Source organism: Salvelinus namaycush, chromosome 32, assembly GCF_016432855.1.
Source record: "Salvelinus namaycush isolate Seneca chromosome 32, SaNama_1.0, whole genome shotgun sequence".
Taxonomy (NCBI): Eukaryota; Metazoa; Chordata; class Actinopteri; order Salmoniformes; family Salmonidae; genus Salvelinus; species Salvelinus namaycush.
The window spans coordinates 17,488,241-17,509,592 of record NC_052338.1 but is presented as its reverse complement, the minus strand read 5'-3'; the positions used below and the strand labels follow the sequence as shown (position 1 = coordinate 17,509,592).

The window sequence follows — 21,352 nt, the reverse complement described above, 5'->3', positions numbered from 1 at the left end:
TCTGAACACACGCTCCTCCCAGGCAGCTACTGTTCCCCAGCACCTCTCTGACACGACTCTCCTCCCCCAGCCAGCTACTGTTCCCCAGGCACCTCTCTGACACACGCTTCCTCCCAGGCAGCTCCTGTTTCCCAGGGCCCGATGGCGTGGATGTGGATTTAAGGCAGCCTCCGCACCTCTCTGATTCATGGGGGTTGGGTTAAATGTGGAAGACACATTTCATTTGAATGTATTCAGTTGTACAACTGACTAGGTTCCCCCTTTCCCCTGCTCTGACTCTGAAGTCTGTGACTGCGTAAGTTTCCATTCCAATGTTAGATTGGTTCCCTAGATTCCCCATTCCTTCCCCGAGCTTTACATATATTACATGCTGTTGCATAATCCACGAGAGGAAATAATAAACACTCTCCACTGCTGTGAGTCTCTCAGTAATGTACTCTGTGACTGGGAGGCAGGCCGTTCCCAGCAGCAGCCTGTTCTCTCACCGCACTCACACACTGACCACTTATGGATTGAATTGGTACTGCAAGCATTACAAGGGACAATGTGACAAATAGAAGGTGTAAATGATCATTGGCTACTGTCTCTTGAGAACTAAGCGGTATATAATAAAAAGACGTTGGTTGAATTGTATATATTTTTCCTACACCATAAGCCCTTTTAATGTTCAATGGACCGTTCAAGTTGGATTACTCTAACCGAGTTAGAATTCAGGCAACTCCCCCGTTTCTAGACATTTACAGCACATCTCCTTAATGCCAACTATAGCAGAGTGCAAGCTGATGGGGTGGTATGGCCTGGTAAAGGCCTAGCGTTTTCCCTACTGTATGACTCTGGATGTGTCTTTCTAACTCGTTGGTCCTACATAGCCTATGTCAAAGAAGATGCTTCATGAATTTGAAATTGATCTGTTTGACTCTCTCTCACTCATCTGTCTCCTCTTGCTCTCACTCTCTCGCTCTCACTCACTATCTCCTCTCCCTCAATCTGTCTCTCGTCACGGACCGTCAGGACCTGGAGGAACCCTCTAAGGTCGACCAGCTCCAGGAGCCTCTACTGGAAGCTCTGAAGATCTACGTGAGGAAGAGGAGGCCTAGGCAAGCCACACATGTTCCCCAAGACCTGATGAAGATCACTGACCTCCGCAGCATCAGCGCCAAAGGTACAGACATCACAGAGACTAATACACTAATAAAACTGAGTAGAAATGAGCCACTATAGATTCAATAGCAGTTTTTCAGTAGGAACCTTTGTACACAGATGCCCTATAACATCATTTTGCACTACGTTTGTTTGCAATATGTCCTTTCCTCTCCCCCAGTGCTGAGGGGGTCATTTCGCTGAAGATGGAGATCCCTTGGCTCCATGCCTCCTCTGATCCAGGAGATGCTGGAGAACTCAGAGGGCCAAGACGGCCAGACAGCACCGAGGGCGAGGACGGCAGAGCCAAGAAGGGAATCCCTAAGGGGGGTAAACCCTCCTGTGTCCCTGACCCTTGACCCAGATGCTTCAGACAGTGACGGGCCCATAGCGCCCCAAGGAGGAGGAGAAGAGGACCCCTAGGTTCCCCGTGGAACTCAGGGGCCTCTCAGGACTGACACCTCTCTCGCTGACATTCCTTTGCAAAAAAAAAACAACTGAAATAGTCAACCGCATAGTGGACCCCTCCTTCTCCCCTCTCTCTCCTCCTCCTCAGAGAGCTGCCTGGGGAACAGTAGCTGCCTTGGGAGGAGCGTGTGTCAGAGAGGTGCCTGGGGAACAGTAGCTGCCTTGGGAGGAGCGTGTGTCAGAGAGGTGCCTGGGGAACAGTAGCTGCCTTGGGAGGAGCGTGTGTCAGAGAGGTGCCTGGGGAACAGTAGCTGCCTTGGGAGGAGCGTGTGTCAGAGAGGTGCCTGGGGAACAGTAGCTGCCTTGGGAGGAGCGTGTGTCAGAGAGGTGCCTGGGGAACAGTAGCTGCCTTGGGAGGAGCGTGTGTCAGAGAGGTGCCTGGGGAACAGTAGCTGCCTTGGGAGGAGCGTGTGTCAGAGAGGTGCCTGGGGAACAGTAGCTGCCTTGGGAGGAGCGTGTGTCAGAGAGTCTGTTTGCGCATGTTTGTAACTGCATTATGGAAAAATGTAGAGCTCAATGTGTGTGTGTGTTTTAATGTCTGCCTGCCATGTCCCAGCTGAGGGAGAACTAGTGCCTGGGTGTTTTGTGCTGAAACAGGCTGAACAGAACAGACTCATCTCCTGTGGGAACAGTCCAACACACACACCCTGTCTCACAGAGATGGACCTGTGGATGACCTGATTCCAGACTTTGAGTCTGTCTGTGTAAGTCTGTATCAGAAGTGTCCATTCAGAGTTGTACTGCCTTTCTAATGACTTGTCCAAGCTTCACATCTGCCCCAAAGGCACCTTTCAACCTTAGACTGGGAAACTTTTACTACTTCTTAAATCACCATCTCTCGGTCTCTGGCACCGACCAATCTCTCTCCTTGCCCAGCTCTCTCTCTCTCCTTGCTCCCCCCTCCCTCTCTCCTTGCACCCCGGTCTGGTGCCCGCTGGGTATGTACACCCCACTGTGGTGCCCGCCTCTGGAGATGACAGTCACCTTCTTACCCCCCCAGATGGGACTGAGGTGGCCTGTCGTCTCTGTGTCACAAAATTCAGACTTTAATTTAGACATTTCATCTCTTGTGACATACTATTCAACACTAATGTCACTAATGACAGATGCTTAACGAATATATGCATCCTTCAAAGAAAGTGCAGAAAGTGTAGTGTACCTCCAGAGATGAGGCAGATGGCGCTGAGCAGGCCTGTCTCTGTGTCGTCCATCTCCATGGGCAGCAGCTGGTGGGCGAAAGTGAACACCAGGTCAGTGAGCGGGCCGAAGCCTGCGTTGTGCATCTGGGTCCGGTTCAGGGTCAGCCCGTCTGAGAACGTCATGGTGTCCTGATCCGGAGTGTACCGCGTACAGATACGCAAAATCTAAATGACAGGGGACAGGAGAGGAGAAAATTATACATTACGTATACACACACATTATCTGACAGAGGAGAGGATAGGGACAGTGAGGGGGAGGAGAGAGGGACAGTGAGGGGGAAGAGAGAGGGACAGTGAGGGGGAGGAGAGAGGGGCATTGAGGGGGAGAAGAGGAGAGAGGGCACGGTTGGGTAGGTTACAATCTAAATGTAATCCGTTACAGTTACTAGTTACCTGTCTATAATTGTAATCAGTAATGTAACTTTTGGATTACCCAAACTCAGTCATGTAATCTGATTACATTCAGTTACTTTTAGATAACTTTCCCCTTAAGAGGCATTAGAAGAAGACAATAATGTATGTTACCAATTGAACAACATCTATTGCAGGATAAATCAATGTTAAAGTTTACATAGCTGACCATATATGGATGTTAAATTTTACTTTATGGGTTGGTTATGTAGGCTTCTTCTAACCCATCACTTTCTACTACATATAATAATATGATTAAATTATATCTTTACATTAATATATATACTTTATATGTCAAAAATGGATGTAGCAACTACAGATTGCCCCGTTAAGTCTATCCAAAGTGTGCAAGTTTGAACATGTGTCCATTAGGCCTATGGATTTTTTCCCAGCATGTATTAGATTGAGCAATAAAAGCTTCACTTTCATTCCATAGGCTGGGATCTGCATTATGCAGATGTTGCAGGAGCGCATTTTTCATTGGCTGTCCAAAACAATTATTGATAGGCAGCTTAAATTTATTGAATTCAACCATTATTGGGTTCAAATACACATTTAGATTTGTAAGTAATCCTTGAAGTAATCATCTAGTTTTCAAAAGTATCTGTAATATGATTACAATATTTTAGCTGGTAACATAATGGATTACAGTTACCGTTTTTTGTAATCCCTTACATGTAATCCGTTACTCCCCCAACCCTGAGAGAGGGACAGTCAGGGGGAGGAGCGGAGAGAGGGACAGTAAGAGGGAAGTGAGGAGAGAGGGACAGTCAGGGGGAGGAGCGGAGAGAGGGACAGTAAGACGGAGGAGAGGAGAGAGGAACAGTAAGACGGAGGAGAGGAGAGAGGGACAGTAAGACAGAGGAGAGGAGAGAGGAACAGTCAGGGGGAGGAGCGGAGAGAGGGACAGTAAGACGGAGGAGAGGAGAGAGGAACAGTAAGACGGAGGAGAGGAGAGAGGGACAGTAAGACGGAGGAGAGGAGAGAGGGACAGTAAGAGGGAGGAGAGGAGAGAGGAACAGTCAGGGGGAGGAGAGGAGAGAGGGACAGTCAGTAATAAGGGAACTGAGAAGCCTGGAAACTTGTTTTTAACAGAGTTCTTCACTGTCCTCTTGATGCATTGTTTGTGTGTGATGTGGTCCCCTATTGATGACGTGTATCATTTGTTTATTTGAATCCCCATTAGCTGTTTGTTGCAACACCTATTCCTCATGCGGTCCACTTGTGATCCCCTTTGAAGAGATGTGTGGTGTGGTGCCCTTTTGATGATGTCATGTGTGCAGGTCTGAAGCCAGGCCAGAGGAAAGTGCTGTTCACCTGTATGAAGAGGAATGATAAGAGGGAGGTGAAGGTGGCTCAGCTGGCTGGTTCAGTAGCAGAGATGTCTGCCTACCATCACGGAGAGGTCCGTAAACTTACTGAGATATATGAAATATACTTACTGAGCTATAGGAAATATACTTACTGAGCTATATGAAATATACTTACTGAGCTATATGAAATATACTTACTGAGCTATATGAAATATACTTACTGAGCTATATGAAATATACTTACTGAGCTATATGAAATATACTTACTGAGATATAGGAAATATACTTACTGAGCTATATGAAATATACTTACTGAGCTATATGAAATATACTTACTGAGCTATATGAAATATACTTACTGAGATATATGAAATATACTTACTGAGCTATAGGAAATATACTTACTGAGCTATAGGAAATATACTTACTGAGCTATAGGAAATATACTTACTGAGCTATAGGAAATATACTTACTGAGCTATATGAAATATACTTACTGAGCTATAGGAAATATACTTACTGAGCTATAGGAAATATACTTACTGAGCTATATGAAATATACTTACTGAGCTATAGGAAATATACTTACTGAGCTATAGGAAATATACTTACTGAGATATATGAAATGTACTTACTGAGCTATAGGAAATATACTTACTGAGCTATAGGAAATATACTTACTGAGCTATAGGAAATATACTTACTGATCTATATGAAATATACTTACTGATCTATATGAAATAAAGTGGTGGAAAAGTACCCAATTGTCATACTTGAGTAAAAGTAAAGATACCTTAATAGAAAATGACTCAAGTAAAAGTGAGTGACCCAGTAAAATACTACTTGAGTAAAAATCTAAAAGTATTTGGTTTGAAATATACTTAAGTATCAAAAGTAAATGTAATTGCTAAAATATACTTAAGTATCTAAAGTAAATTATTTAAAGTACAAATCATTTCAAATTCCTTATATTAAGCAAACCAGATGGCACCATTTTCTTGTTTTTTATTTATTTACGGAAAGCCTTGGGCACGCTCCAACACTCAGACATTAATCATTGGAGGCAGTAGGGTTGATGAGGGATTTTCTCTTGATAATTGTGTGAAATTGGACCCTTTTCCTCTCCTGCTAAAAATTCTAAATGTAACGAGTACTTTTAGATGTCAGGGAAAATGTATGGTGTAAAAAGTAAATGATGTTCTTTAGGAATGTAGTGAAGTAAAAGTTGTCAAAATATATTAATATTAAAGTAAAGTACAGATACCCCAAAAAACTACATAAGTAGTACTTTAAAGTATATTTACTTAAGTACTTTACACCACTGATGAAATATACTTAGAGAGCTATCTTCCACTTTAAATCAATACTGTCTGAAGAGACTTTGTGTTTCCCACAACAACACTGTTTTGACATGTGTTCCTCTGTATGTGTGTGATCAGCAATCCCTGTTGATGACGATTGTGAACTTGGCCCAGAACTTTGTGGGCAGCAACAACGTCAACATCCTGCAGCCGCTGGGTCAGTTTGGTACCCGCATAAACGGGGGCAAGGATGCTGCCAGCCCCCGTTACATCTTCACCATGCTCAGGTAATGCCTCCGAGGGTCAAAACAGATTTGTGCTAGCTATTTGATTGGTCTACTTGTTGAATGATTTGTATGGGCCATTGTGCCATCCTGAAGTGCAGTCATACCTGCTTGATTTAAAAAAAGGTTAATGATACATTTCATGTAAACTTTGTTTATACATCACCTTTCATAAAACACATTAAAACTCAAAATGCTTTAAAAATGTATTTATTATGAAGTAATGTCACTTCCTCAGTCCCCTGGCCAAGATGTTGTTCCCAGCGATGGACTCCAGCCTGCTGAAGTTCCTGTTCGATGACAACCAGAAGGTGGAGCCAGAGTGGTACATCCCCATCCTCCCTCTGGTGCTGGTGAACGGGGCCGAGGGCATCGGGACGGGCTGGGCCTGCAAGATCCCCAACTACGACCACAGAGAGATAGTCAACAACCTGTACCGCATGCTCAACATGCAGGACCCTCTGCCCATGGTGAACATTTACAACTTTCAAACGTATTTCATTACATAAGATAAGATCAACTTTATTGTCCCAGGGGGGAAATTTGTTGTGGACACACAAGCAGCGCTATTGTCCATTTGGTTTTAGGATTTTATTGCTTAAAGCATATCAACTCCGATTAATATTTTTGTAGATTGATACCATTATACATTAAAACCTTGAGCTAAATCAATTGTCATTTGGGATCTTAAAACAATTTTTGATAGAACTGGATAAACCACCAACTTTCTGTGTCTGCTGTTGGTTATCCAGAACTTCAGCAGGTCCACCGCTGGGAACGATAATCAAGATTTGTGTTAATCATGTTATGAGTAAGTCATTTATCATAATGACTGAATATTCCTATGTCTCTCCTTTCCCAGCTGCCCAGCTATAAGAACTTTAAAGGCGTGATCCATGAGTTGGGTCAGAACCAGTACATGGTCAGTGGAGAGATCTCTGTCCTGGACAAGAACACCATTGAGATCACTGAGCTGCCCGTTCGCACCTGGACACAGGTACACTATTGCTAAGGACAGGATATATCACACCTGTCCAGCACTTCTGGTCGTCTAGCTGCTTTGACGGAATGAATGAAGGAGATGTTGAACCTTTGTTTCTATGCTGCGATGTTGTGTTTGTTAGTTCTTGTAATGGACTCTGTTCTCTCTCTCCTCCTGCCCTTCTTTCTCTCTCTCTCCTCCCCCCTCCTCTCTCACTCTTCTCTCTCTCTCCCCTCCTCTCTCCTCTCTCCCTCCAGGCCTACAAAGAGTCGGTACTAGAGCCCATGCTCCAGGGGACAGAGAAGACTCCAGCTCTGATTAATGACTATAAGGAGTACCACACGGACCAAACCGTCAAGTTTGTGGTCCGCATGTCAGAGGAGAAGCTGGCCCAGGCCGAGGCTGCTGGACTACACAAAGTCTTCAAGCTACAGTCCAGCCTCACCTGCAACTCCATGGTTAGTACCCCTCCTCAAATCTGGGTCCTATTCACTTGGCACCAAACAGAAGAAAACGGACTGAAACAGGGAGAAACTACCTGAGCTTCTTCAATAATAAATGCCTGGGTTTCATTATCCGTAGCAAATCGGTTTACCCTAATGAATATGACCCTGTATTTGAGTTGAACTTATAGCTGTATTGACTCCCACTGTTTATTCATTATACACACCTCTTTGGATGAAGTGCTCTCCTATTATAGGAATCACATCTGTCCAGATGACGGGATTCTTTGGAATGAGTCTATGATCTAAAAAGGGAAAACCATTTTGAGGTGTTTCATGGTTTTTAACCTGTTTTGGAAAGGAGAACTATCTAAAGTAGTTGTTCTCCCCTCAGGTGTTGTTTGACCACATGGGCTGTCTGAAGAGGTATGACTCGGTCCAGGACATTCTCAAGGAGTTCTTTGAGCTGCGGTTGCACTACTACAAGCTGAGGAAGGATTGGCTAGTGGGGAGCCTGGGGGCGGAGGCTTCCAAACTGTCCAATCAGGCACGATTTGTACTGGAGAAGATCGAAGGAAAGATCACAATCGGTGAGAATTTTACCTGCATCTCTCTCCCTCTGTCTCTCCCTCTGCCTCTCCCTCTGTCTCTCCCTCTGCCTCTCCCTCTGTCTCTCCCTCTGTCTCTCCCTCTCCCTCTGTCTCTCCCTCTGCCTCTCCCTCTGCCTCTCCCTCTGCCTCTCCCTCTGACTCTCCCTCTGCCTCTCCCTCTGTCTCTGCCTCTCCCTCTGTCTCTGCCTCTCCCTCTCCCTCTGTCTCTCCCTCTGTCTCTCCCTCTGTCTCTCCCTCTGTCTCTCCCTCTGTCTCTCCCTCTGCCTCTGCCTCTGCCTCTGCCTCTCCCTCTGCCTCTCCCTCTGTCTCTCCCTCTGCCTCTCCCTCTGTCTCTCCCTCTGTCTCTCCCTTTCTGTCTCTCCCTCTCCTTCTGTCTCTCCTTCTGTCTCTCCCTCTCCCTCTGTCTCTCCCTCTGTCTCTCCCTCTGCCTCTCCCTCTGTCTCTGCCTCTCCCTCTGTCTCTCCCTCAATATTTATTTCAATTGGCAATTTGGTACTAGAGTAGTGCTATATTAATGTTGTTTGTCTATAGAGAACAAGTCTAAGAGGGATCTGATCAGGATGATGGTGCAGAACGGCTTTGAGTCGGACCCCGTGGCAGCATGGACCAAAGCACAGGAAAAGGTACTGTTAGCATCCTGCCACTGTCCACCATTCAGCCCTGTGACTGGCTGAGACCGCTTGACGCTTCAACACCCTGTATTCTGATTGGACATGTTCCTGGTCTCTCGCTATAGGCTCTGGAGGAGGACGATCGTGACGGTAATGACAGTGACGGCTCTGTGGACTCTGTGTCGTTGTCGGGACCAAACTTCAACTACATCCTCAACATGCCTCTGTGGTGCCTGTCCAAGGAGAAGGTGGACGAGCTGCTCCGACAGAGAGACAGCAAGGTACTGACTCAGAGAGGAAGCCTGACTGTCAAAGACTTGCAATTCTATTCAATAGATCTTTATCGTCCCCAAAGGGCTATTCATTTGCAGCAACATTACACAAGTAGTCAAGGGCTGAGTGTCTCTTTGAACAGTTGTGTGTGTTTTGTTCTTGGAGCATAGTGTGTGAATATCAGTACTTTTTTAATATGTGTATGTGATCTCAGAGGGAAATGAACCCACACGCTCTGTGTTACTAGCACCATGTCTTTCATCAACTGAGTTGTTCAACAGAACGGACAGTTGAATGAGCTGCAGAGGAAGTCTCCTGAGGATCTGTGGAAGGAAGACCTGGCTGTCTTCATTGAAGAACTGGATGTGAGTGGTACCAGCACTACGTGCAGCAGAGTCACTCATCTGAGTCACTGCTTAAGAAGGGACTACTGTCATTTATACCTACTTGTGCGAGACTGCTTTTGTTGGGGAGAAGTCGGGTAATCTCAAGAGTTCTTTCTCCAGGCTTTACTGACGGCAGATCTATTCGTAAATGTTTGGCTTTTATCTCCTTTCACTATAAACCATCACCTCAGTACAAGTGACTTCGACCATTTACAAAAAGTGACTGAGGTGTATTCTCTCCCTGTGCATGTGACAGAAAATCGAGGCCCAGGAGCAGGCAGACATGAGTGCAGGTAAAGGTACCAAGCTGGTGAAGGGCAAGGTGGGCAAGCCCAAGGTGAAGAAACTCCACCTGGAGGAAACGTTGCCCTCGCCGTACGGCCGCAGGGTTGTACCCACCATCACACAGGCCATGAAGACTGACGCCTCCAAGAAGATGACCAAGAAGAAGAAGGTAAAACATGTCATATTTGAGATGGATCCTCTCTATGCTTCATTATTAAAGGTCCAGTCTGTAATGTTTCTAGACAATTCCAACCATTGAAGATGATGATTTATACCCAGTGCCGTATGAGCTTAGTTCAACTGTATACCTCCGTCATAGCTCAGCATTGTTTGCATTGGTCTCTGTGTGTTTTCAGGCATTACACATGATGTGTGTGTGTGTGTGTGTGTGTGTGTGTGTGTGTGTGTGTGTGTGTGTGTGTGTGTGTGTGTGTGTGTGTGTGTGTGTGTGTGTGTGTGTGTGTGTGTGTTGGCCTCTCAGGGTGATGCGGACCTGTTGATGAAGCTGGAGTTTGATGATGAGATGGGAGTGCTGGGGTCAGACGGGGGAACAGGGGAGAACTCCCTCAACTCCTCCTCTAATACACCAGCCCCAACCCCAGCCAAGCCCAAGGCCCCCCGGGTCAAGCAGGAGAAGAAGGAGCCAGGTCAGCAGATGTTCCATTCTCCTTTCATGTGTCTGTCATCTTTTTGGGCTTCAGTCATGAATTGGGGGAGACAGATGAGAGGGATAGACAGGTAGGTGGTGGACCCAAGGATTGTATCCCCACCTCTTGGGGCAATTCGTAGTTGGGACTCAGAAGTGCTACCACTAGAGGAAACTTTGGCACTCATTTCTTTTAATCACACTTCATGGCTATTAAATAAAAGACCTGAAATCTGAATGAATAAATGTTCTCTATATCAGGTACTCCCAGAGCCAGGAAACCCCCCACACCAAAAGGATCGTCTGGTAAGAAGGTGAAGAAGCGTAACCCCTGGTCGGAGGACGAGTCCAAATCAGAAAGCGACCTGGAGGACAGTGAACCTGTTGTCATCCCCCGAGACACCAAGTCACAACGGGCCTCAGGTAACCACTTACCTACTGGGTTGTGTTCATTAGGACACACCATTAAAACAGAGTGGTTTTTGTTGGATAAGTTCAGACAGTAGCTTCCTTTTTCACTCTGTTTTGGGGTGTTTTCGTCGTGTTCACTGTCCTGTTAGAACTAGGGACAGGCATTCTTCCTGATCACAGCAGTTAACAGTAGTTAACTGGGCCCTAATCTCGGTTAACCCAGAACTAAAGTCTTGCGTAATTGGTCAGCTGCTCGATTTAAGTTCTGGGTCTATACCTATTAAGAGAAGAGCTGAAGAGATGCTAGAACGAGGAACAGAAGCGGAACAAGTAGCTCTCTCTCTCACTTTGCAAGTTACAGGCCGAATGTCACCTCCCCTTCCGAAATTGGAAAGATGCCAGTAATGACACCGAAACTACTGCTGCTCGTCCCATTCCTTCACGACAGATTGTACTGTACCAGTTATGTTTACGTAGATCTGTCTACGAGAGATTAACTTGGCCTAGAGTTTTTCCTGGTCCAGTCACGTAGTCGATTGGTTGTTTTTTCCCAACTGTTTTAACCAATCATCAACTTATCATGTTTTTAATTGCATATTCTTTGTGATTGGTCCTTGAGGCCATTTTGAAACGTTTAAGAGCCTCATTCTTATTTCTGTAAAAACCCGAAAGACCAAACGCCTTGGTTCTACTTTTTGCAATAAAGACGCTTTTTTATTTAATTCCATTTGTCCTCCAAGTGTTGATGGATATCCTCTCTACCCAAGTTCACGCTCCTTGGTTAGAAAGCAATGTAACGGCAGTGATCCTTTCCCTTTGCAGGTCACGTGGTCAGAAAACTCTCTGGCCTTGCTAATTCTAACATAATAGTTTTTCCTCATTGTCATTCTACACACTATGCTGTCTGTCACCTGGGGTGACTATAACTTCAAACTCCATCAGCTCTTTGAAAGTCTGAAAGTCTGGTTCTCCCTGGCTTGATGAGCCTGAAGTCTGACAGCAGCGTGACGCAATCCATATGCAATAGGAGAGGTTATTCTACGGTTCTCAGCTCTCAAAACACTGATTTGACTCACACTTTGAACTCTGTAGCTCTTCCTTATCACTAGTAGTGGGGTATTAGGACATGCTGCCTTTCAGAAATCATTACAAATCAATCAAACTACAACATGTGATTCAAAACACACCCACATTTATAATGAACTTTGTCTGTTCCTCAGCGGCCAAGCCCAAGTACACATTTGACTTCAGTGAGGAAGAGGATGGAGGAGAGGAAGAGGATGATGATGATGCTGCATCCTTGCCAGCCCGGCCCTGCAAAGACGACTTCACTGCCTCCTCCGAAACTAAAGACCGATACAACGACCACAGCAATGATGATGAAGATATCTTCCCACAGCCCAAACAGACCACCACCACCGTCTCACCAGCAAAGAAGAAGAAGGAACCAGAGAGTATATTCTCCTCCTCCAAATCAGCCTGCTCCTCTGAAAAGAGCAATGACAGTGGTGAGTTCACACAGCAAGCTCAGCATGTTTGCCTTGTCTTGTACTTTCTTTAGTAAAAGTTTAGATGTATATTTCTTGTTTTTATTTCCTGTCTTGTGTGTTTGTCTATGAAAAAGGACTTTGTCTGTACATAAGCTCCTAGTCCCTGCGTTCATCTGAGGGTTAATGTCTGTTACTCTTCTCTTCCAGACGATCTGAAGTTGGACAGTGACGAGGAAGACAAGGCCTTCTCATACTCCAGCAGCTCTGCCTTCGACAAACCTGTCCCAGCTAAGAAAGGTAACACACAGAGCCAAATATGTATCTACAGCCTGGCCACATTAAACAGACGTACATTTGTGTACCTTCATTAAGTACTTCTTACATTTCAAATTAAATAATGGGCTGTTTACTTAAGACAGAACAATAGGGAAGGTTTGTCAGGGAGGATGGGTGGGCGTATACCGCGATCGAGAGGTTGCGTGTTCGAGTTGCGTCGGAGACAACTAGCAATTTAGTTAACCTTCCCCCGGACCTTTTTCCTAACCTTAACCTAATTCTCATGACTTTCTAGGCAAAATTCTCCTTTCCTTTGACATTATGACACAACAAGCAGCCTGGTCTCAGAGCAAGACGTATAATATTATACGTCCTCCAACACGTATGATACTATACATCCTCCAATTTGTATGATGTTGTATGACCGCTATTACATTACAATTTCTGACTTTGGTAACACCCACATCTGCCGCTAGAGGGAACACTAATGTAAATCTCAAATCAAATCACATTTTTATTGGTCACATGCACGTGATTAGCAGATGTTATTGCGGGTGTAGCAAAATGCTTGTGCTTCCAACTCCGACAGTGCAGTAATATCTAACAAATTACCCAACATATACCCAATACACACACATCTAAGTAGGAATGAATTAAGACTATATACATATGGACGAGCGATGTCAGAGTGGAACGGACAGAGATACAGTTAGAATAGTATAGAATACAGTATATACAAATGAGATGAGTAATGCCAGATATGCCAGGAATCCCTCTTACAAATCTCACTACCAAGGAGGATTAAAAAGATACTGATAATGTTGCTGCTGCTGAATAAAGTGTACTATATAGGGAATAGGGTGCCTTTTTAGACGCAGACATGGTGTCTTGCTGAGATCCTTGTTATTATTGATTGGCTCACTCTCTGTTACCCACAACAGTGAAGAAGCCTTCGGATGCAGCTCCCAAACCCAGGAAAGCACCAGTACCCAAAGAGCCACCAAAACAGAAGTTGGACACGTCCGTTTGGGACTCCGACTCAGATACCGGCTCCAAGAAGCCTGCAACACCCCTCAAAGGTACAGGCTTACCTCACAATGACCAGTGGAGAGTCAGTAAGCTTAACCTCTATTTATCTATGAATATAAAAGATTGACAAGTGTAAACTGACTATAAAAGGGTGTGAACCGAGTGTAACCTGGATGTGTTTTTCCTTACCTGTGTAGGTAAAGGCGGAGGGAGGAAGAGGAAGCAGTCTGAATCTGAAGAGGATGATTTCAGTCCCAAGAAGACTCCTGGGAAAACATCCAAAGCCCCTACCAGCAGAGTAAGAGAGTGTGTCTGTGTGTGTCATTGAATCATATAGGATATTAGAAGATACAAAAAAATCGAAGACTTCCATACAACAAGATACTTAGTCTTCTCGTCTTCTCCCTGTGTAGAAACCGTCAAAGAAAGCAGCCGTGACCCCACCCCCCATGTCAGATGATGATGATGTACACTCCAACCGTTTCAGCCAATCCGGCACGGCATCCCAAGACCGACCGTGCAGAAGCAGTGCCAAGAAGGAAGTGAAGTACTTTGCTGAGTCAGCGTCAGGGTCAGACGACGATCAGTACGACATGTTCGACTAGACCATGGAATCCCTCCCACACAGGCTCTGTTCTGTTCCAATGCTTCCTCCCTCCCTTGAAGTAATCACAGATCTTCATTGGTTGGACTAGGGAAAGTAATTGGTTGGTACCCCATGCTGTCACCTATCCAATCAATTATGATCTGTGATCACCTTGATGAAATCAGGAAGGATGGGTTTTTAAACAGCCATTTGCACACACACCGCTTGAGTAATTTTAACATGCATCCTTCCTTCACTTTCTAGAAGAAATCATCTGAGAGGTGGGATAGGTGTAGGCAGTGGTTGTATAAATATCCAGTCATGTTTAAATATCATGTGATTATTTCAACGTAGGAAGGAAGAATTTAGTTTTGAAGTATTCAACCAGGACCAGACACACACTGGTTGAAATACCCCTGTGCTGTGTCCACAAGACTTTTGTACACCCCCCCCCCCTTAATTTTAATGGTGATGTTTAATGCTTTCTACTGTGTAGGTGTTTTACACTTTTTATTATACATACAAAACAATTTTGTTTTTTAAATTATTATTATTACCATGGAAATGTTCTGTATTTGTCCTAAGCAGCTTTTAGAAGTTAGGAACGCGGTGCTTCAGCACATTTTAACTGTTTAAAAAGTAAAAAAGAGACTATGTACCTTTTTGAACATGAACTTGGAAGTAAACAATGAAATGTAAATTATTCTCAGGCTGTTGGGTTTTCTGTAAGATTTTCTTAATTGACTTCACTCTATTTCCTGCAGAGCAGAACTGTAGGAACACGACACACACACACACACACACACACACACACACACACACACACACACACACACACACACACACACACACACACACACACACACACACACACACACACACACACACACACACACACACACACACACACACACACACACACACAAGGCTTCGAGGTTACAGTAAATCTAAATATTCGGGTTATAACACGTTCACACGTTATGTATTTTAAAATAAATATATTTTTATTACTTTGCCAGGGCATTTCATGGTAAAGTTAAACAGTATATGAACATATAAAGCATTGTTAATATACAAACAGACAATATTGAAAACAAGATAGAAGCTCACCGTAAAGCTCCTTATGAGGACTTCCAGCTTTCTCTTCCCACCAGGCCAGCAGGAGGTTCTGGGTAAATGTATAATCACCATGACAACTCCCTGCTGCCCTGCCCACCCTCCAGTAAGACAAAGTTAAGAAAAACTCAACCATAATTTGATCATGTCTCTTCATAATAACGCTAACTATACAACACTGCATATGATGACAATGATACCGATGGGGAGAAAAAGGCAATCATATACATTATTTGTAAAATGTTGAACTTTTGAACATTGACACTTTTTGAACAGGCATAACAAAAAAGTTGCTTTCGAAGGTACATTTTTTTGAGGTTCACAGTCATGCTTCTACTGGATAGTTGGATAATGGGCCACCTTCAGTAGGGCACCGCGGTGGAACATTCATATAGAAATACGTTGCATAGAACAGACACCACTGACTTGTAGAGTATGGAATCGTCATGCCAGATCTATTCAGTGTATTTCTATCTGCAATGTTCAGTACGTTGCCCCCTTCCGGAACGCGTATTGTGTCTTATTCCGTTATTGACTTAACCAAATTTCTGTCAGTTGATTGATTTAGTGACAGCTGCTTGGCATTCCAACTGAAGAAGGGAAAGCAGCTCTGTTGTTTGATCAGCGATGACATCGGGGTAACTAGGGTTTCGAAATTCCGGAAACTTTTCACAAATTGAAGAATTCCACGTTGGAAATTCCTTTAGCTTATTACCTCCTGATTACGAAAATCCTCCGACCATGATCCCCCCCCTCCCAAAAAAAAGGAATTTGGGGAAGGTTTCTGGAATTTTGCAACCTTATTGTGAACCCATGCTCAGGTACTGAATGATGTGGGGGTGAGCAGCTGCTACCCAAGAGGGGCTGGCTATGAGATGAAGCTCTGAGAGGTCAGATAGCCTAAAGCTGCCATTAGTTGAGACATAAAGCACACCACACACACACCATCTAATACATGAACAAGTCTGCAGTGAGATAGTAGTAGTAAATATTAACAGTTACATCGGTACAACATTCAACAGAAACCAATGTAAATTCGGCATTGTGGAATGGATTGAGTTCCCTGCTGTGTCACCTGGTGCCTGTAGGTGGCGCTCAGGTCACTAGGGAGATGGATGTAGACATTCTTCAGCTGTGAAATAAGTTTTCCAACTTCAAAGACACTCAGGGTAAATTTCAGAAGTCTTTCCTTGATTCGTCACCTCAACAACACATTGGAGAAGGTCTGAGGTTCTGCACCCTTTCCTCCAATGCGTTTTGAGAAGGAGACGTGGCATCAAGGGAGAGGAATGTAGGGAAGGCTATTGAGATTCACCCACACTGCTCTTGTGATGAGCCACCAGGATTGTTTTCCCCTACATCCCTCTCTCCCTTAGAGGGAAAGAGAGCATTTGATTTTTTGTCATACATACAATGAGATGCAATGAATTTGACAAAACGCTGTTTTGAAGTAAGTATTCCTTTAACACTGCATATCATTCCTATGTAACGCCTGGACGGCATATTCACATTCAAACATGGTACAACGGAGACAGTTTTGTTTTCCCCTTAAGATATGTATGTATTACATGTGGTGTTGATATGGAGGAGAGGAGATGGTTATGTGTGAGATGTTTCTGAAAGGTTCTAGCCAGGGTTTGGGTCAATTCCATGTCTATTCAGGAAGCAAACTGAAATAATCCAACAGGAATTGACCCCAACCCTGGTTCTAGCTGACTGACTACAGTGGTCATCTATTCCCTTCTTTTCTTTATACCTCTGAGATGAGTGACTCAATAATCACCCATAACAGTTTATGCCTAATTATTATTACCCTTAAGAATGATAAAGAAAACTGTTTATTACCATCACCCTTAACATTATGTCGGCTACATATAATTCACGTTCAAGTTTTATATAAGTACTATGAGAAGTATTGCCTTTGTGCTAGTTGAGTAACTGGTCACCATCTGAATAAATGATATTGTCTATAGCCTGGCTTCCACACTGAATATGACTCTGTTTCACTTCACAACAGTGAATATTCAGTGTGGATTCTAGGCTATTAACTTTATAAATAGTGTCCAAATTCTAATCTGTGATTTAGAGTTAGATCCAATCCGTAGAGCTGAAGAACAGTGTAATTTCCGATTGAGCAGACATATGCAGCGTTTACCGTGAATGCAGTCTCCGCCAACGTGGGAACATTGCCTTCACATTTTAATCGCGGTATACCGCAGATCTTCAGTGCTATGGACTAAATCTAGCCCTTAGGCTCTAAAGAAAAACAGCTTTACTAAGAATATATTTATAAGATCAGAACGGCTGTTGCGTCGGCGGCCGATATGGGACATCGTTCCTCATCCCTGAGAAAAAGAGCTGTCTAGTGGATCTGCCGTCCAAAACACAAAGCAGGGTTGGGTTCAGGAGATGCAACGTTCAGGAAAATATATTCTTGTTTTAGAGCTGACATGATTCCCTATTCTACATGATAGAGAAGCGCATGTTTACATAATATATTTATATCTGAACATTCTGTGATGTTGCAACCCAAATGAAGGCTACCCGAGCTTGTCTATCTATAATTACTGCACGTCTCAGGGGTTAAGGGTCATGTGTAAAGAATCTCCTTTGCATCACTGTAGTTTTGCACAGGACTTGTGGAGGAGCAAGGCAACGGTCAGTCACTCTGTAGGACTAGAACTAAGAATGCGCAGTGGCTACTAGAGTCTAGTGTACAATCTTCCCGGCCGAGCGGTTAGGTCATGAATATGTATTTTAACGATTGCAATGTCCCCGTGGTTTCCTTCCAAAACAAGACACTTATGTATGCAAGTATGTAAGAAGGGGTAGGTAGTGATTCTGGGCCTACAGGACTCCTTGTAATCCTGGCCCAGAACAATGTTCATTTTGTGTTGCACAGACGCTTGTAGTTGCTGACAGCCATTAATGTACAATTACTAGATTGAATCTGCATCAGAGAAGTAATTTACAGTTTAACACTGTAATAAGAATGGATTTAACTGCACAGATGGTGGAGAATGTTCAAGAGAATTGCAAGGAAACTTCAAATGTATAACCAAATTCATAAAAATAAAAAAACATCTACATTTCTCAGTGGCGCAAGCTTGGGTTAAGGAAAGTCTTTGTCAATGAGAGTCGCTTAACCCTTATCTTTATCCAGAGATTTCACTTGTTAAGACTGCTTGGTTTCTCTCTGGGAATGTCATTTAATGATAAAATCTCAGAAGCCTTTTAGCCTCAGAAGCCCTGTACATTACATTACAGCCTGTTATCTGTGATAAACTATTACCAGATTGGATCTGTCTATCTAGATTCAATCTAGTCATTGTATATCTATGGCCTCTACAGTCTGTGGAAGCGGCTGAAGAGATGCAGCCACTGACACGGGAGAGAAACCTCTAGCACTCTGGCTTTATGGTGATGTAATGTACACTGATGGAGACGTCAACATAATGAGTTATAAAAGACAAAACAAAAAACAGCTTTAAATAGAGGAACAAATATAAAGTATTAGTCTTCCATACTGTCTATATGCAAGAACAGTCTATATAACTGTTTTTGTAAAGGACTTTACATTTTAGCCCCCCTTTGAACCTTGTCATGTATGTACTGTTTCGCATCAAACAATAATATTTAAGACAATGGAAAAAGCACCACAAAATTCATCATAGAAACAGACAGATTTCTAACCATACAATGGTATATACAATGTATTCCAACAATGTGAGACAGAGATAGAGACAGGGAGAGAGAGGGAGAGACAGAGAGAGGGAGAGACATAGGGAGAGAGAGAGAGAGGGAGAGAGACAGAGAGAGGGAGACACATAGGGGGAGAGACAGAGAGAGGGAGAGAGAAAGAGAGAGGGAGAGAGACAGAGAGAGAGAGACAGAGGGAGAGAAAGAAAGATTAAAACTACGTATTAAACTTGTCGAGTCCATCATGCAGGGATGAATTTATACAGGAGACCTGAGGAGGATGACCTATGACCTTTGTGTACAACAAGTAAGTGGGCGTGGCCGGGCGAGGTCAAACCCAACTCAACCAATCACACCCTAGTCCCCGAGACACAACGCCAAAATAAGAGCTCAATAAATGTAGAATTATACACAAACCAACCACTGGTCCTTTTTTAAGGGAAAATAAAGCGATAAAGAGAGAGAAGGAAAAAATAAACGTAAAGGATAACATAAGAACAAGCAAAGGTGGTGGTGGTTCGCTAAGGGACCAACGGCCTGAGGGGAGGAGGAGAGGAGAGGGGAGAAGGAGGGGTCCACTATGCGGTTGACCTATTTTCAGTTGTTTTTTTTTTTGCAAAGGAATGTCAGCGAGAGAGAGTGTCAGTCTGAGAGGCCCCTGAGTTCCACGGGGACCTAGGGGTCCTCTTCCTCCTCCTCCTTGGGGGCCGCTATGGGCCCGTCACTGTCTGAAGCATCTGGGTCACTGTCAGTGGACACAGGGCAGGGTTTACCCCCCTTAGGGATTCCCTTCTTGGGGCTGCTGCCGTCCTCGCCCTCGGTGCTGCTCTGGCCGTCTTGGCCCTCTGAGTTCTCCAGCATCTCCTGGATCAGAGGAGGCATGGAGCCAGGGATCTCCATCTTCAGCGAAATGACCCGCTCCGCACCTGGAGGGAGAGGAAAGGACATATTGCAAAACAAACGTAGTGCAAAATGATGTTATAGGGCATCTGTGTACAAAGGTTTCCTACTGAACTGCTATTGAATCTATAGTGTGCTCATTTCTACTCAGTTTTATTAGTGTATTAGTCTCTGTGATGTCTGTACCTTTGGCGCTGATGCTGCGGAGGTCAGTGATCTTCATCAGGGTCTTGGGGAACATGTGTGGCTTGCTAGGCCTCCTCTTCCTCACGTAGATCTTCAGAGCTTCCAGTAGAGGCTCCTGGAGCTGGTCGACCTTAGAGGGTTCCTCCAGGTCCTGACGGTCTGTGAGAGAGACAGATTGAGGGAGAGAGATAGTGAGTGAGAGCGAGAGAGTGAGAGCAAGAGAGACAGATTGAGTGAGAGAGAGTCACACAGATCAATTTCAAATTCATGAAGCATCTTCTTTGTACATAGGCTATGTAGGACCAACGAGTTAGAAAGACACATCCCAGAGTCATACAGTAGGGAAACGCTAGGCCTTTACCAGGCCATACACCCCATCAGCTTGCACTCTGCTATAGTTGGCATTAAAGGAGATGTGCTGTAAATGTCTAGAAACGGGGGAGTTGCCTGAATTCTAACTCGGTTAGAAGTAATCCAACTTGAACGGTTTCCATTGAACATTAAAAGGGCTTATGGTGTAGGAAAAATATATACAATTCAACCAACGTCTTTTTATTATATACCGCTTAGTTCTCAAGAGACAGTAGCCCTATATGATCATCTTACCACCTTCTATTTGTCACATTGTCCCTTGTAATGCTTGCAGTACCAATTCAATCCATAAGTGGTCAGTGTGTGAGTGCGTTGAGAGAACAGGCTCCTGCTGTGGGAACGGCCTGCCTCCCAGTCACAGAGTCACATTACTGAGAGACTCACAGCAGTGGAGAGTGTTTAGTTATTTCCTCTGTGGATTATGCAACAGCATGTAATATATGTCAAGGCTCTGGGGATTCACACATTGGAATGGAAACTTACGCAGTCACAGACTTCAGAGTCAGAGCAGGGGGAAAGGGGGATACCTAGTCAGTTGTACAACTGAATACATTCAACTGAAATGTGTCTTCCACATTTAACCCAACCCCTCTGAATCAGAGAGGTGCGGAGGGCTGCCTTAATCCACATCCACGTCATCGGTGCCTGGGGAACAGTAGCTGCCTTGGGAGGAGCGTGTGTCAGAGAGGTGCCTGGGGAACAGTAGCTGCCTTGGGAGGAGCGTGTGTCAGAGAGGTGCCTGGGGAACAGTAGCTGCCTTGGGAGGAGCGTGTGTCAGAGAGGTGCCTGGGGAACAGTAGCTGCCTTGGGAGGAGCGTGTGTCAGAGAGGTGCCTGGGGAACAGTAGCTGCCTTGGGAGGAGCGTGTGTCAGAGAGGTGCCTGGGGAACAGTAGCTGCCTTGGGAGGAGCGTGTGTCAGAGAGGTGCCTGGGGA

The 21,352-nt window shown here is 44.5% G+C and overlaps 3 protein-coding genes across 3 annotated transcripts in view; 1 reads left to right on the top strand and 2 right to left on the bottom strand.

Annotated features, from left to right (window-relative positions):
- LOC120027038 (retinoic acid receptor beta-like) overlaps positions 1–3,692 on the bottom strand; it is a 5,378-nt gene extending 1,686 nt beyond the window's left edge. Inside the window, exons 1-2 of the mRNA XM_038971882.1 lie at positions 3,642–3,692; positions 2,768–2,972 (exon numbers count right to left, since the gene is read on the bottom strand). Of these exons, the coding sequence (XP_038827810.1) occupies positions 2,768–2,972; positions 3,642–3,692 (256 nt within the window). The remainder of the gene's footprint in view (positions 1–2,767; positions 2,973–3,641) is intronic.
- Positions 3,693–4,506: 814 nt separating this feature from the next.
- On the top strand, positions 4,507–14,848 carry LOC120026988 (DNA topoisomerase 2-beta-like). Its single transcript, XM_038971819.1, has 17 exons — positions 4,507–4,623; positions 5,971–6,119; positions 6,355–6,586; positions 6,979–7,113; positions 7,356–7,556; positions 7,936–8,131; positions 8,684–8,775; positions 8,889–9,044; positions 9,318–9,401; positions 9,679–9,876; positions 10,189–10,354; positions 10,615–10,776; positions 11,985–12,272; positions 12,462–12,551; positions 13,472–13,609; positions 13,757–13,857; positions 13,973–14,848. The coding sequence occupies exons 1-17, from the start codon at positions 4,540–4,542 to the stop codon at positions 14,162–14,164; spliced, it is 2,664 nt and encodes an 887-aa protein (XP_038827747.1). The 5' UTR covers positions 4,507–4,539; the 3' UTR covers positions 14,165–14,848.
- A 4,787-nt stretch (positions 14,849–19,635) lies between these two features.
- LOC120027037 (retinoic acid receptor alpha-A-like) overlaps positions 19,636–21,352 on the bottom strand; it is a 150,797-nt gene continuing 149,080 nt past the window's right edge. The window contains exons 7-8 of the mRNA XM_038971881.1: positions 20,047–20,205; positions 19,636–19,886 (exon numbers count right to left, since the gene is read on the bottom strand). Of these exons, the coding sequence (XP_038827809.1) occupies positions 19,636–19,886; positions 20,047–20,205 (410 nt within the window). The remainder of the gene's footprint in view (positions 19,887–20,046; positions 20,206–21,352) is intronic.